General features: G+C 35.4%; 1 protein-coding gene across 1 annotated transcript in view; it reads left to right on the top strand.

The window, feature by feature from the left end:
* Window positions 1-316: 316 nt before the first annotated feature.
* The window catches only part of COL11A1 (collagen type XI alpha 1 chain), a 316,494-nt gene continuing 300,863 nt past the window's right edge, over window positions 317-15,947 (top strand). Inside the window, exon 1 of the mRNA XM_007951592.2 lies at window positions 317-422. Coding sequence (XP_007949783.1) covers window positions 317-422 — 106 coding nt within the window. The remainder of the gene's footprint in view (window positions 423-15,947) is intronic.

Genomic DNA, 15,947 nt, shown 5'->3' with positions numbered 1-15,947 from the left:
CATGAAGCCTTTAGGGGCACGCAGTGTTCTCCGCCTTTTGGTTGAAGCCCCTCATCTGCCTCCAGTGTGAAGGCAGGGCCCCGCGGAGGACGGTTCAGAGGGTCACTATCGGCGGGGCTGTCCGAGAAGCAGAGGAGAGGGGCGAGGGGCTGGAACGAAACAAACATCACATTTAAAAGAAAAAGCCCTTTAACTTTTCCCTCCTCTCCTTCTCCAATGGCTGTGTAGCAAACATCCCCGGCGATACCTTAGAAGGGACGAAGTTGGTGTGCAATTGCAATTGTGTGGGTCGAGTTCACAGTTGTGGGGCGCGGAGATGGAGCGGTGGTCCTCAAGGTGGAAAACGAAACGGTGGCTCTGGGATTTCACCGTAACAACCCTCGCATTGACGTTCCTCTTCCAGGCTGGAGAGGTCAGAGGAGGTAAGAAAAAATGGATTTGGGAGGTGGGCGATTGCCGTCGGTCTTTCTCCTTCTGCGCCCCTCCCACTTTTAACCCTCCATCTTTCTCTTCCTACACCCTCCCCCCCAATCCCTTAAATAAAATCCAGATTATAACTGCCACCAGGTTGGAAGTGGAGACTGGAGACATAGATGGATGCAAGCGAAACAGTAATGGGAGAGAGGAGGTAGCAGGAAAAAAAGATGCCAGGCACAAGCCTGCTGAAATGCTCTTCATAACATTCAAGGCTCTTTGAAAAGAGGAAAACTATTACCTTAAACACAAGGGCAGTTGTACAAAGGTGTTGTTTGAAGAGCGGTCCTTAGACTGGCCTTTGAACATGTCTTCTGGTTTCTTCAGATTCTTATAAATGGATATATCTTTTAAGGGTGAGTTGAGGAGAAAATATAGAGAGGGTATAAAATGAACTTTGATAAAGTTCTTTGTCTTGAACAAAGTGGGAAAAAAGGCTGAATTGCTCTTGGGGATATAAGAGAAACCAGGGGGATGAATCTAGAAGATTGAGAACACCCTTTTTTTTTTCTTTTTTGGTGGCATTTTGAAAAGATTTTAAGTGGAAAAATTGGCAAACTGCAAGGAAAGCACATTAGAACAGGTTCAAGATAGGGGATTGAACACTTTTCCCTGAATTTTAGTCCTTTTCTCCCTACTGTGAACCCCCCTCCCCTTCTTATTGCAGGTTGGACGTGCAGTCCTCTTGGAGAATGATGAAACTCATCAAGCAGTTGGGGTGGGAATGGAGGAATAGGGGTTGGGAGGGGGAGGAATAGGGGTTGGGAGGGGAGAAGAGGGGAGAAGAGGGGAGGGGGCGTGGGATGGGATGGGAGGAGAGAGGTAAGGAAAAGTTCCTACGTGGCACCACCAAATATTCAATGACCAGACCTGTTCTGAAGACTGCAGCCCTGTCAGTACCCAAGGAGGGAGAGCGAATTTACTCCTCCCCTAGGCCTCCTCCCTCCCCTTCACCCCCGCCCTTTCCCGCAAAAGCATCTGGCTGGAGTGGTCCGTTAGGTGCTGTAGACTCGGCTGGCTGGCGGGCAAAGGCTTTTGGAGTTCAGGAAGCCTAAGGAGAAAAACAAGATTTGTCAGAGGATGTGCAGAGAAGAGCTGGGGTTGGGCAGGAGGATGATGAGGTTAGGTTGACGGAGAAAAAGTACACTCAACCGCAATTGGCACAAGCTTTAGCAGAAGCCTCAGAGTGTCTTCCTGGGTCTAAACTCCAGCATCTTGAGTTCTCTGTAATGTGAATTAGCGATTCCAGAGACCAAACTGCGAAGGCGGTCTATATTCTTCCCTGATGGTTCACCTTCGTAAGTGGCAGGAAGTCTGGTCATTCCTCTGTAGCAGTGTATTCTGGTGAATATAGTTAGTCAGCCTCGTTAGAACTAGATTTGATTTCCGAATAAGTAATATTAATGATAAAAAAAGAGATTCATCCTCTTCTACATATTCAAGGATAAGGATAAATGAAAGAGCCCTTGAAAGTGGAATCCTTCAAAAGTTTGCATTTTACCTTTGGTACCTGGTCACCAGCTGAATTTGTAATTCTGTCAGCAGTTCTGCCCTCTGCTGGTTGGAAGTAAATGAGGCCTCTAAGACTCCCTCCCAACTACAGAAATATTTGAAAGGATACTGAATTAAAGAAGGGACATCCTATTTGTTTTTCAGCGTGTCGCACACACTTGTGACCGAAAGTGTAGTAGCTGCAGCTAGTTATTGTTAAAAATATAGAAACTGACATCAATCTGTGAACATATGTGCAAATATAAGCTCAAGAGATATCATACAAATTCAGGAATTATTCAAGAGACATCATTATATAAATTCAAGAATTATTTTACTGAAAGTATTTATGTCCCCACTCCATTAGGTCTTTTTGTAAAGCACTAAGAACAGAAGAAATAATCAAATTTCTGTAATTCTGAGACATACTTTTCTTTTTCAATCTAGACACACACCTGAAGCACAGTTAAAGAAACACTTCAATAACACATTAAATAAATGGTGGTCCCATTCCTATTTATAATAAAGTCAAGTAATGTGAAAAATAGAGAAGTATAGAGATCAGATGTTGTTAGGTTGCTGTCTTGAAAGTGATAAGATAGTTTAGATTTTCATACTATAAGGTTTTTCTTTTTCTTTTTGGTCAAGTCGTTTGATGCTTATTGCTTAGTAGAAGGCCACATATTTATTAGAACCTCTGATAGCGTAGTGCCTAAGGCACTTGACTGCTAACCAGAAGGCTGGCAGTTTAAACCCACCAGCCACTCCTCAGAAGAAAATGTTAGGCAATCTACTTCCATAGTGATACCACCTCGGAAACCCAAGGAGGGTTCGTTATGAGTCGGGTCCAACTTGATGGCACATAACAACAACAACATATTTACTTAAACCTACCTAATAGGCATTTCTTTCATGTAATACATATTAAAAAAATGAAATAATAGTATATTCATGTTTATAACAGAAACATTGGCTTCAAGGGTAAAAGAAACCCAGTTTTAATATGAAACTTAAGATTTACACTTGAAATAACAATCAGTAGGATTGTATGTTAATTTTTAAAAGTATTATACTCTAGCATCATACTAAGGTTTATTGATTTCACTGAGGTGTAGTAGTATGGTTTGGTTGCTAAACCCAAAGATAATTTAATATTTGTTTTTTTTTGGGGGGTGGTGAAAAACATTAAAATCTTAAGTTCTGTGTTCATAATATAGTTAGATTCTAAAGTGAGCACAGTTTAGGATCCTGTGGAATCTCACCACAGGGAGAAATATTCTTGGAAATGAATGGATTAAAATAAATTTTATGATCTTATGCATATCATATTATTTTGTTTTGAAAATCCACATTCTGTAACTCATAAATCTTTACCTTACTTACTTAAAATTTGTAATCTTTACTACTATTTAGTATAAAAAATTGCATTTTTTAATATACACATTTAGATTAACTCCAGTTTTATATTTCATTTATATACCTGTACTTAACATAAATCAATTGTGTCAAGAATTTATGAATTTTTTGTTAATTAGTCCATTACTTATTACATATAGGACCTGTGGTTTACAATGATTGCACTGTGATTATGTTAAGACAGATGTTTTTTTGTAAGGGTTTTAAGTAAGACTTAAGTAAGATTGAGCTATAATTGAGTACTAAAGAAAAATAATATCTAACTGAACCAATTTAATTAACTAAAATGGCATCCAACCTTATGTAATTTCACCTATATTGTGTCTTGCAAAATGTTGATCAATGTTATGAGGAACTTTCAAAAACTTGTTAGTAATTGGTAGTGAGCCCTGATGAAGAGTTGTTTTGAGTGCCCAGGATCAGCAGGTGAAATGGTACTGGCTTCCAGACTATCTGCTAATCCACCCTCGCATAGAGATCAAGTTTGACCCTTTGATTACTCAATCAGGAATCAATTAAAAGAGATCAGATATGCTTCTGATAACAAATGAAGCATTTTGAAAGATTATTAATATTGTCACTCTCCATTTTTTAATTAAGTAATAAACAATAGCAGAGAGTTTATGAGAAGCATCTTCATACTACATAATCTGAGTTTAAGTGGCACATATATAGTCACTTAATTATGGACATTTTCACCTACTTGTCTATTAGTTTTCACATTAAATTTATTTATATCTAAAAGTGACAATTTGATTTATAACTACCACTTAACTGAGGAACTAGTTTGTAACAGTTGCTCTCTGAAGTAATATCATTTCCATAGTTTTAAAGAAAATTATGAAACTGCAAAATAATAAATGTGCCTGGTTGCTTACGATTTAGATAAAATTTTCTAGGTTTAGTGTTTACTCCAGTTTGTGACTAAGAAGAACCACATCTTCATTGCTAAAGTTGTTATCCCTAAAATACAACAAGGCAAACATGACTCCATTTAAGATTTGTGGGTAGGATTTCTGTCTGACAAAAAGTTTAAATAGTCGCCTTTCTTTTTCAAAGAACCTTTTTTCATTTCAGACAAATCCTCCTCACACTGGTAAATTTATTGAGGTGCTATTTAGTGTTAACTAATACATCAAATCAAGCTTGGTTGACGGTGTAATATAAAATTGAAAGTTTTAGGGAAAGAAAAGTTTTTGAAATGAAATTTGTTTAGGGAATGCTAGAACTAGGAATTATTATAGAAATTTTGAATTCATCCTACCTTATCTAATGAGGAAACTGAGGCATAGAGAATTGTTAGCTGAATACTCTTTCCTACAAAAACATAAAAATATCCTTATAGTATTAAAGGTTTTTGTTTTTTTTTTCCTGAGAGATAGGACAAAGGTCTATAATAGTGCTGAAAAATATCCTAAAATAATGGAAGTTTGAGATTTTTTGAGTGAGTAAATTTTAAAGAAGTGTATATGCTGGAGTTTAGATTAAGAATTTATTGAAAAGATGGATTATGTGAAAATGCCTGAGTTGGAGAAAATCAGATAGGATATATAGAATGCATTTTAATATTATCAATGTTCTATATTTAAAGAGGGTAATTTTTTGTTATTTATATCTTTAATGTGTTTAATTATGCAATTCTACAAGATCGTATCAGAGTAGAAAGTGTAGTAGTGTTTAATAATTTTTGGTGTATATTTGTTGCTGGACTGAAAGCACAGTCCAAATATACCTCTAGGGTATATATCTAGGAGTGGATTTCTAAGTGTTTGCACATTTTTCAATTTATTAGGAAATGCCAAATTGTTTTCCAAATTTGTTATACTATATAACTTTTTGTCCTCTTTAAATGTGTTAATGGACGACTAGGTGCAACTTTGAATTTTCAAGAAGCTATGGAAATTAGATATTTATTTCAAATAAGGGAATAATGTCACATTTCTGTGTTTTCATAGGAAAACAAAGAATTTTAGATGGATTGAATTACATAGATCATGTTTATATGGCTTTTATTAATAAACCAGAAAATGAATTCATTCTTACTTGATATGTAATGGTTTTTTAGTTGTCAATCATTTCCCAAATAAGTGGTCTACTTTGTGGCAAAAGTAGAAGAGAACTTAGTAGTGTAAAGTCTAATTTATTATTACTACTATATTATTTTTGTCAAAGAATCTGAAACAACATAAATATATTTTATTTCAGGAATAAACAAGTAGTTAATTTATAGGACTTCCATGATATTTGTTGTGCTATCAACAACTATGACAAATTTTATTACCACATCGGGAATTTTGAAGATTTATTAAGAAATAATTCAATTTTATTTCTCAATATTTATTTCTAGAAGTCCAGTCTTCAAGAGCTAGTATTTTAACTGAATTATAACTCTTCCAATCTTTAGGGAAAAGCAGTTCATGTCCTCAGGTTCCTTAAGAAGATGCCACAGACTCTAACATTTATACTCATGATTGACAATTGATATAAAAAGGATGTTATTTGTATATTGAGTCATTGACATCTCTTTATGTAATTTTTATGATTACATCTAAATATTCAAAAGTTAGTGTATCCTAGATGCACTTTTCTTTCCTCCCTAACTTTGGAGAAGGAATTAAGAGCAGTTGGTGTAGTCATTAGGAATTCAAGACAACTGCAGAGTGGGGAGCTGGTCTGCATTTCTCCTTGTACTCCTACACTTCTCTCCTTTAATTCTGGGGAAATGTGACCTGAGCTGGGAGTGGTGAGAGGAAACCAAACTTTTTTTTTTTTTACCATTGAAGTTTTTTTTTTTTTTTTTTTCTTAGCAAAGAAGAAAGAGGTATACACTGATGTTATAAAAAAAAAAGTTGCTGTGTTCTCTAAATTTTCTCACTTAAGAGTAAACTTTTAAGACAATTTTCAGTGTAGCATTCATAATGCATCAATGACCTCCCTAAATTTAGACTTTTTTCTTCAAATTTCTTTTGCAATTTAATTCAGAACTAAAGTTTTTGGACTTTTTTTAGTTGACGTCTACATTAAGAATGCATCTGATATGTTTATTTTTCCAGCTTTCCAAACTCTAATATGATTTTATTTTCGTAGATAAATGGCATATTTTTTACTTTCATTTGTGTGAAGACTCAACATGAATAATACTGTCTTTAAAGAGAAGATGAAAGACAATTTTTAAGTGATTTAAAGAGTAATATCTATTTATCAGTTGCAGTCTTTGGCTTACGACTGATTTGGCTAGTGGTTCTTTAGACATTGGCTGATCACCAGACCTACTGTTATCTGGTAAAATAAACTCTTTGCTTGCTGTGCATGGAATTAGAGACAGTGCTATTAATTTAGGAGAAAGAACTCAGAGAAAAGAAAGGTTATCATATTTCAGAGTAAGAGACCAGCTTAAATACTACTCGACAATTGAGAACTAAAACAAACCTGTGTAAAAGTGCTTTAGCACAATCAACTTTTGCAATCCCCTCAAGGCTTTTTTTTTTTTTTTTTTTCTTAGAAAGCATTTCTTTCTTATTTTAACCAAATTTAATTGCTCTTGAATGGCTCTTTACTGTACAGGCAAATGAACGTCTCTATTCATAGAGCTTGAGAGCATAGAATGTCAGTGGAAGCTTCCTTCCTCTGTCTGACTGGTAAACTGACATCCGGGTTTAAAGGAATGAACCTTAGACTGTGTGAGGTAGTTGGCTTGCCTTCCTCACTCAGATTTTCTTGTGACAAGGCTAATAGGCTCTAGTGCACTTTAATACTTTTGCCCTCAGAATAGTTCTGTGTAGAAAGAACTGTAAATATCAATGTAGTGTCTATCTTTCCTTAACTTTTCTAAATAGACTAGAGAGTCTAATGGTGGAACAAAATCTGTTGGATGTCACTCTTTCTTTTGAATGCTGATGAATCTTCAGAATACTTACTGACTTTGAGCATAACTTTATTGTCGAATCTCAGAATGTGGCCCCTCGGTTTATCCAGTCTCATCACCAGCCATTTCCCACCTCTTACAACCCTAGCTCTTATTCACTCTACATTACAGCCATGTGAAACTTCATGCCCGTATTCTCTCCTATCTTTGAACACACTATTCACTCTTCCTGGAATATCTGTTCTCTTCTTGTCCATCTAGTAAATGCCTTGTCGTACTTCAGGATTTAGCCGAAATGTCACACCTCTGTGAAGCTGTTCCTCATATCTCTAGGCAGATATAATAATAAAAGTTAGGATTGAATATGCAGGGTCATATTATGCTGTATTCTGAGAACTTTTAAAATGCACTTTATTTGTTAGAGATGTATTGGGTTGACAGAAAAACTGCAGAAAGTACAAAGTTCTCATCTGCAGCTCTCATACTACCAGTGCCTCTTATTATTAACACCTTGCGTTATTAGCTACACTGATTTCAAATGCTGAACAATGTTGATACATTATTATTACTAAGGTCCATAGTTTACATTAGGGTTCACCCTCCCACTCTAGATATTTACCCAAATGAATTGAACACTATGTCTCACAAAAACCTGAACATAAATGTTTATAGCAATTTTATTCATAATTATTAAAAATTAGAAGCAACCAAAATGTTCTTCAATAGATAAATGTATAAACAAACTATGGTATATCCATACAGTGGAGTATTAGTGATAGAAATTAGCCACCAAGCTATGAAAAGATATGGAGGAATCTTAAATGCATATGCTAAGTGAAAGCAACTAGTCTGAAAACGCTACATACTGTAAGATTCCAGTTATATGACATTCTGGAAAAAGCTAAATTTTAGAGACAGTAAAAAGATAAATAGTAGCCAAGGATTCAGAGAAAGGTGGGGAGAGATAAGTTGGTGGAACAAGAGGCATATTAAGAGCAATGAAACTACTTGTCATAATACTGTAATGATAGATATATGACATTATGTATTTGTCATAACCCATAGTACTAAAGTTCTAAGTATTTTTCCCAAACAATCTCATTTCAATCTGACAATGGTCCTGGAATTAAGTTTATGCTGCAATTCCAGTTTTACCCAAAAGGAAGCTGAAAAACAGAAATTAAGCATCTTGCCTGAAGTCATGTACAGCTAGTAAGTGGTAGATTCTGAAACTGAACCCAGAAAATTTTGATCCATAGCCCTTGATTCCAATTACTCATCCATGTTTTATTTTGATTAGTGTTATAATGTTTTTGCACTGACAATGAATGCTGCTGAAATTATTGTTTCTCTGTTAGAGTTCCTCAAGGGTAATGACTGTGACTTATTTTTGTGTCTCCAGTGCCTACCAAGGAGCCAGAATGCACAGTATATGATATAGTCACTATTTAGGTTATTAATTATCGTCTTATTTCACCCAGGAGACAAACAAACAAACAAAACTCACTGCAGGGGAGTCAATCCCGACTCATAGAGACCTTTCTTTGGGTTTCCGAGGCGGTATCTCTACGGAAGTAGGTTGCCCAACCTTCTTTCTGAGGAGTGGCTGGTGGTTTTGAAACATCAGCCTTTTGGTTAGCAGTCAAATGCCTTAGGCACTACTCCAAACAAGTTTAAAATATAGCTGACTTTGAGTGGTGTGAAAATTGGAAGATGACTTATTGTCATCTTGTTTGTAGTGATTAGATTCTCCTTCTCCCCTCCCTTTTCTTTCTTTTTTAATACATTCTAACTGAAAGTAAATTAGTTGTGACTCTAACTCTAGCTTTCTTTTCTGGAAAATTTTTTTTTTTTTTCTCTCCAAGACATTTGTAGCTAATGATTGATTATCCAAAATCAAAAACCAAACTTAGTGCCATTGAGTCAAATCTGACTCATAGTGACCCCTTCATCAGTTTCTGAGGCAGTATCACTACAGAAGTAGATTACCCAACCTTCCTTCTGAGGAGTGGCCAGTGGGTTGGAACCACCAGACTTCTGATTAGCAGTCAAATTCTTAGGCACTAGTACCTCTAAAACTGTGGTTTGCTCTAACATAGTATTTTTACAGAGAAAAACACCACATGAGGGGGTATTTTTGCTTTGAGAGCAGCATAAATCAACATTGCATTGTCTACTGGTGAGAAAGAAAAGAAAGTTCAATCAAGAATGATACCAGTCTGGAAAATTGAGAATTCAAAATATACATTTGTTTTTGATCCTCTCATCTCAGTTTCCTTTGCTTTTGGGGATTAATGTTGTGGCTTAGCTTGAAAGATTGTTAGATACAATGACCTATATATCTATGTCTATATTTTGTTTTATGATTATTTTAGTAAAATTATTCTTTCTTTAGGTTAGAAAGTAATTTATGTATCGTACATATTACAATTATTAAGAAGTATCATCTCCAAACAATAAGTGTATCAAGTTTCATGTGCTTAGTACAATTAATAGACAGTAGTTGTAGAATTATTTTATAAAAAAAAAAAGTTATGTGTGTTTTATAGTCTCTCCATATCCAATGTATATTTTATTTTTATTAGAATCACCAGGACAGTATCTTTCTGTTTCATTTACTGTGTCATGGGCTCCTAGACCAGAGGTTGTCACATAGTATATAGTTAATAAATCTTTATTGAATGTAATGAGGTATTGGTTGCAGCTCTAGTGAATTTCTTTTGAATAAGCTAACTAGACACATGAGATATATGGTTATGCATATTGATTACTGTCAATCTCTACAGAAGCATATTGAAGAAATTTATGCTGTTATTTTGTGATTCCCTGAAAATTTCCATCTGTTTTACCTCCAAGCCTTTGCATAGCAATGTCCTCCATCCTGAGCATTCTCACACACTGCAGTGGCTCACCCTTGTTTTTCACTCATGATTTGGATATCTCTTCTGGGAATACGTCTTCTCACCCATGAAGACTTTGGTAGTTGGCATTGCAGACCATCCCAAAGCATGCTGTACTTAGCCCAAAGTCTAATGCTTATCATAGAATATGATTAATGCAACTACAAAAGCAGGGACTGACTATATCCTTTTCACCTATGTAAGAGGATATCTGAAGTAGAATATCAAAAAACCAAACTCACTGCTGTCGAGTCAGATCTGACTCATAGAGACCCCTCCTTGGGTTTCTGAGACATTATCACTATGGAAGTAGATTGCTCATTCTTCTTTCTGAGGAGTTGCTGGTGAATTTGAACCAGCAGCCTTCTGGTTAGCAGTCAAATGCCTTAGATGACCTGTAAGTATTTGTTGAGAGAGTTAGTGAATTAACTCATTAACAAGGGACATACACTAAAGTCAAGAGGAGAGGTATAGTCAGCCCTACCTTGGTATCACAGTCATTTCCAATCCCAACCCTTAGGGCTTTGATGGAATAGATTTTGCATAAAATCCTAGTATATGTGTTTTATAAAATGCTAGATAAATTTGATGCACAGGCAGGGATTTTCAAACTTCTGTAACAGGAAATAAACATATATAAAAATGAGAATGTTCCTAGCCTGTATAGCAAGGCACTGGAACTCAAGTGAAGGTACATTCATCTGCTTATGTGCAAATCGTTTGCTAAGTGCCTTATTGACAAACAGCAGTGGCTTGGCAAGACTGATTGGAGCAGATTGACTGATGATGATACAGATAATACTTTCTTTTAATCTTCCTCCTCAGAGCATGTAATAAACTAAATAGCAATGAGGATAGTTCTTTTCAACATTAAAGTCAAAGGGTTTTTTAAAATATGATTTTAGTTTGATAGTAAACTAGTCTAATAGCATTGGCCGTTTGTGGCGTAGTGCCTAAGGCATTTGATTGCTAACTGGAAGGCTGGCAGTTCAAACCCACCAGTCACTCCTTGGAAGGAAGTTTGGGTGATCTACTTCCATAGTGATACTGCCTCAGAAACTCAAGGAGGTGTTATTATGAGTTGGATCCAACTTTATGGCAGAATGTTTGGTTTGGTTTGGTACTTCTCAAATATCACATTTCTCCACTGGCTTTTGTTCTTTCCTTCACCATCCTCAGAGCTGTGACCTTATTATATTATGGCATTTTATATAATATTATTCATAACAATAATAATGTATTGTATATGTACTATTATGAAATTATTTCTGCTTCCACTTTTCAGTTCATATAAGCTTCTATGATCTGAAAAAGTTCAGGATTGAGACTGTTCAATGACTACAACAATTATATAACTATGAAAGGAGCCCTGGTAGTGCAGTGGTTAAGTGCTCTGCTAACAGAAAGGTCAGTGGTTCGAACCTACCAGCCATTCTGTGGGAGAAAGGTGTGACAATGTGCTTTTGTAAAGATTTGCAGCCTAGGAAACCCTATGGAATAATTCTACTGATCCTATAAGGTTGCTGTGAGTTGGAATGGACTGGACGACAATGTATTGGTTTTTATGAACCTCTCCTGTGTTAGATGCTGTGGTTACAAAGAATATGCCAATCTCTATTCTTGTGGAGTTTGTGTGTTACCAGTGAAAAGTTAATTCATTCATTTGTTCATTCATTCAACAAATATGTATTAAATTTCTATTCTGTACTCATAGTTGGTGCTAGCCTCATTCATTCATTCATTTGTTGAATTATATATTCAACAAATAAACATTAGAGACTGAGCAATGTTAGATATAGTTTTATTTATGGAACTATGGTCTACCAATCATCAGTCAAATAGTCACACAAGTAAATGGAAAACTACTACTATGCTAAATGCTCTGAGGAGAGGTACAAGATTCTAGGAAAATGCAGAACAGAAGCTCAGTGAAGTCATAGAAGGCTTCCCTGAAAAAATAACAATTGAATATTGAAAAATAAAATAAAGTAAGGAGCAAAGAACATTCCAGGTAGTGGCATGTTTAAAGGTCCGTGGCAAAAAGGAGAATGACACCAAAATGGACTTGAAAATGAGACTTTAAGAACAGCAGTCAAGCTAGAGAAGAATGAATGGAGAGATGAGTATAATTTGAGATGGAGTTTGGGAAGTGAGCATCAAGTACTTATAATGCAAGACTATATGGATATGTTTTTTGTATATGGCATAGAACCATGAGACTAATTTCAAAATACAGGGAGGCTGCTAATTTGGTGAGGTCAGTGAGTTGTATCTATTGACACTTGGTTCTAGTTTATTGAAGCCATGAGATCCTATTATAAATAACCGGGGAGCTGGGACCATTCTATTTTTTTCAGTGACATATAAAGTGACAAACTATGAAGTCATTACTTGGAGATGTCAGCAATAATCAGTACATTTAAATCACACTTGATATGGATTTATGCTCATAATAAACATGCAAAATATCAAAGAGTAAAATTCCTTTTGTAAGGGAGTGCATTAAATAAATGTGTTTATACATTTATAAAATCTGTTATAAGATTAAGAAGTCATCCAAAGCTTGTACACTTCTGGGTCTCTCCATGATATCACTGACGTTGTAGTGTTTTTAGAACATAAATTGTAAGTACTTTTGTTTCTGAGGATTAATATACTTGACCATAATCTATATCTTATTTATTTGAGAAAACAAAGTGTTGATTGTAATCATTTTGAATTCATAATAATTTCTTTCAGGGGAAGTCATGTCAAATAGAGCTTTAAAAGAACCATGTCATAAATTAAGTCAGTTATGATTCCAAATAACAATGATAGGCTGTTAACTCCCAGAGTTTTATTTCCAGACAGATCATTCCCCTGAGCTCTACACTCATTTACTAAGTGCCTTTTCAACCATTTCTAATGAGATTTCTTAAATCATCTCAAACTTAGCATACTCAAAACTGAGTTGCAGAACTCCCTTCCTGAAACCTGCTTCTCCCATAGTCTTCCTCATGTCAGTTTATGGCAGCATATTCTGTCCTAGTGTTAGGGCTGAAAACATTTAGAGACAGCTCTGACTCCTTTCCTCTCACAACCGCATCCAACCTACCAGCAACTCCTGTCTGCTCCACCTTCAGAATACAGCTAGGAACTCACCACAGTGCTTTCCCTCAGTCCATGAAGATGGTCATCTGGGGGATTGCCATTGCCTCCTGACTGCTTTCTGACTTCAGCCTATTGCCTTTAGAGTCTATTTACAACACAGCAACACCAGTGATAGGAAAAAATAAGTTGGTTCATACTATTCCTCTCTTCCAAACTTTACAATGGCTTTTCCTTTCACTTGGAAGAAAATCCAAACACCTGACATGATCCCTACACAATCTGTCTTTATCTTACCCTAGAGCTTACTCTTCTTTTCTCACATATTATAATATACCTGCTTTATTCCCTTTCCTGGAGACATCCATCTCTGCTTGTTTCCTCCAGCATACTGAGCCAATTCCTGCCTCAGATTCCTTGTACTTGCTCTTCCCTTTGCTTAGAATGCTAGTCCACAAAAATGTCAGGATAGAGCAGTCTCATAATTTTTAGGACTTTGCTCAAACATCATTTTCTCATTGAGGGCTTTCTGGTCCTTTTTATTTAATATTAAAGTCTATGTTTCCTTAATCCTTCCTGCTTTTATTTTTCTCCTCAGTATTAACCAATTACTTGTCATGCCTAAAATGATGAACTATTTAAAGACAGATATTTTGTTTCAATGCTTTATATAAAATGTAAATCAAGTAACTATGGAACAAAATTTTGCCTTATTTATTCAAACAATTCCCATAGTTTTTAAATTTCATTTTACATGATTAGACATAGTTAATAAGACTTGGCTAAATACCAAATATTAAAGCATTTTACTTATTCGATGGACATAGCACAGTGAACATAAAGTCAGCTATTCTAAGAGATTACAGTTGTGGGGAAATGGCATCGGTAGTTTCTCTTTATTTTATTTCTCTGGTATAACTGAGCAATGATGTAGGATGTATCTGTGGTTAGAATGTAGATGGGAATTATTCCCAGATGAAAACCTAGGAAATGATTATAGATCAAGGAGATGTACACACATGTACAAATGTGTTTAGTGTTCCTCATTGAAAGCTGAATCCAGGACCGTGGATCACATGGATTTCTCAAGCTCTGTATAGGTCAGAATCAGAATAATCAACAGTCAATGGTGGGATGTGAAAATGATTGATTTTGATGGGCATCATACATTTTCTATTAATTCCTTTTCAGAATATTTCACTATGTATTTTTTTGACCTTTTTAATTATGAATTTCATTGTGTAATTGAATTTTAAAACTCTGGTATTTTCATGAATAATAAGGAAGCATATTTACATTTAATAATCAGGTTTCTGTTTTCTTTAAAGGTAATACCAGTAGGCTCATTAAGTGCTTAGTTTGGTGAAATTAAATATACGTTTCTTAAAACTATAGGTTACTGTTTTATTTTGTCTTTTCATGAAGTTCTTGATTTGATGCTAAACATCAAATACCCACCTTTTCTAAAATGTCAATCATTGAGATGCTTATGTCTACTTTATTTCATATACTTTTTTCTATAGGAAAATATATTCTGTAAATTGTTTTAGTTGCAAAGCATTTTAGCTGATTGTAGAACACATTTGAGAAAAATGGACCCTAAAAAGCATATGGAGCACTTCTTATTTCCATGAATGTTTAAAGTAACTGTACACTCTAAGGACACTTTATGAAATTTTAAGATTAAACAGTTAATTTTTCACATTTTGTGTTTTTTTTTTTCTCACTATAAAAATTAGATTGCAGACTACAGACAAAATGGTAATTTCAATTAAAAACAATTATGTTACAACAGAAATTTTATGTGATTTCTTCTGACATTGTTTGTACCTTATAGTCATTTAAATGCAAACGTGCATACCTTTTTTACTACGGGAGAATTTAGGTTACTATATTTTATTGCATAATAATTCAATGTTGTTTCTAACATTGCTTTGATATGTGACATGTGTGCCTTTGAAGTAAATGAAGGATATTATCAGAGGAAAGACACTCAAAATTAGATTTTTAAATATTTTAATAAATAATTTACACCAGAGTTATTGCATCTTAAACTTTAGTTATGTCAGTGCCTGTCCAATGTAAAGAAAAAAATGATGAAGAGGGGAAGATGTTGCTGATATCAGTGTGTTAATGTCTGAGTAAAGGAACAGTGAATATGAAAATATGAATTTGCTACCTGCTTGGTTGCTTGTTCTAGTGACCTAGTGCTGGTCTGACAGGAATGTACCATAAATGGGATGGCTTGAACAAATAGGAGTTTATTCACTCACAGTTTGGAAGGCTAGAAGTCCAAGTTCAAAGTGCCAGGCTCTGGGGGCTGGGAGAAAGCCCCTCAGCACTAGGCCTCAACTCTGCCTCTTGCTCCCAACCCACTGAAGCTAGAGGCATCTTTTCACTCAGGTAGCTACTGGCTGCTGAGGCTAACAAGCCTAAGGTCAACAAATAAAATGGTACAATCCCGATGTTACCTAAACACACGGCAGGCCATTCATTCAAGTCCATTGAAAGTGCCAAGGTTGGCAGAGCATGGCAGGCTGCTAAGCAATGCCATGGCTACATTCAGGGTTCAAGTGTGCCATAAGCTAGAGAGCATTCTCAAAGTTGTTTCTTTTTTTTTTTTTAATTAGGATTTGGGTGAAGATTTACAGAGTAAATTCACTTTTCATACAGCAGTTCACATATACTTTGTCTCATGTCATTGACCAAAATTT

This window comes from Orycteropus afer, unplaced genomic scaffold (genome assembly GCF_000298275.1).
Source record: "Orycteropus afer afer isolate SDZICR_OR568_19922 unplaced genomic scaffold, OryAfe1.0 scaffold00301, whole genome shotgun sequence".
Taxonomy (NCBI): Eukaryota; Metazoa; Chordata; class Mammalia; order Tubulidentata; family Orycteropodidae; genus Orycteropus; species Orycteropus afer.
This window is presented reverse-complemented; position numbering and strand designations above follow the sequence as displayed.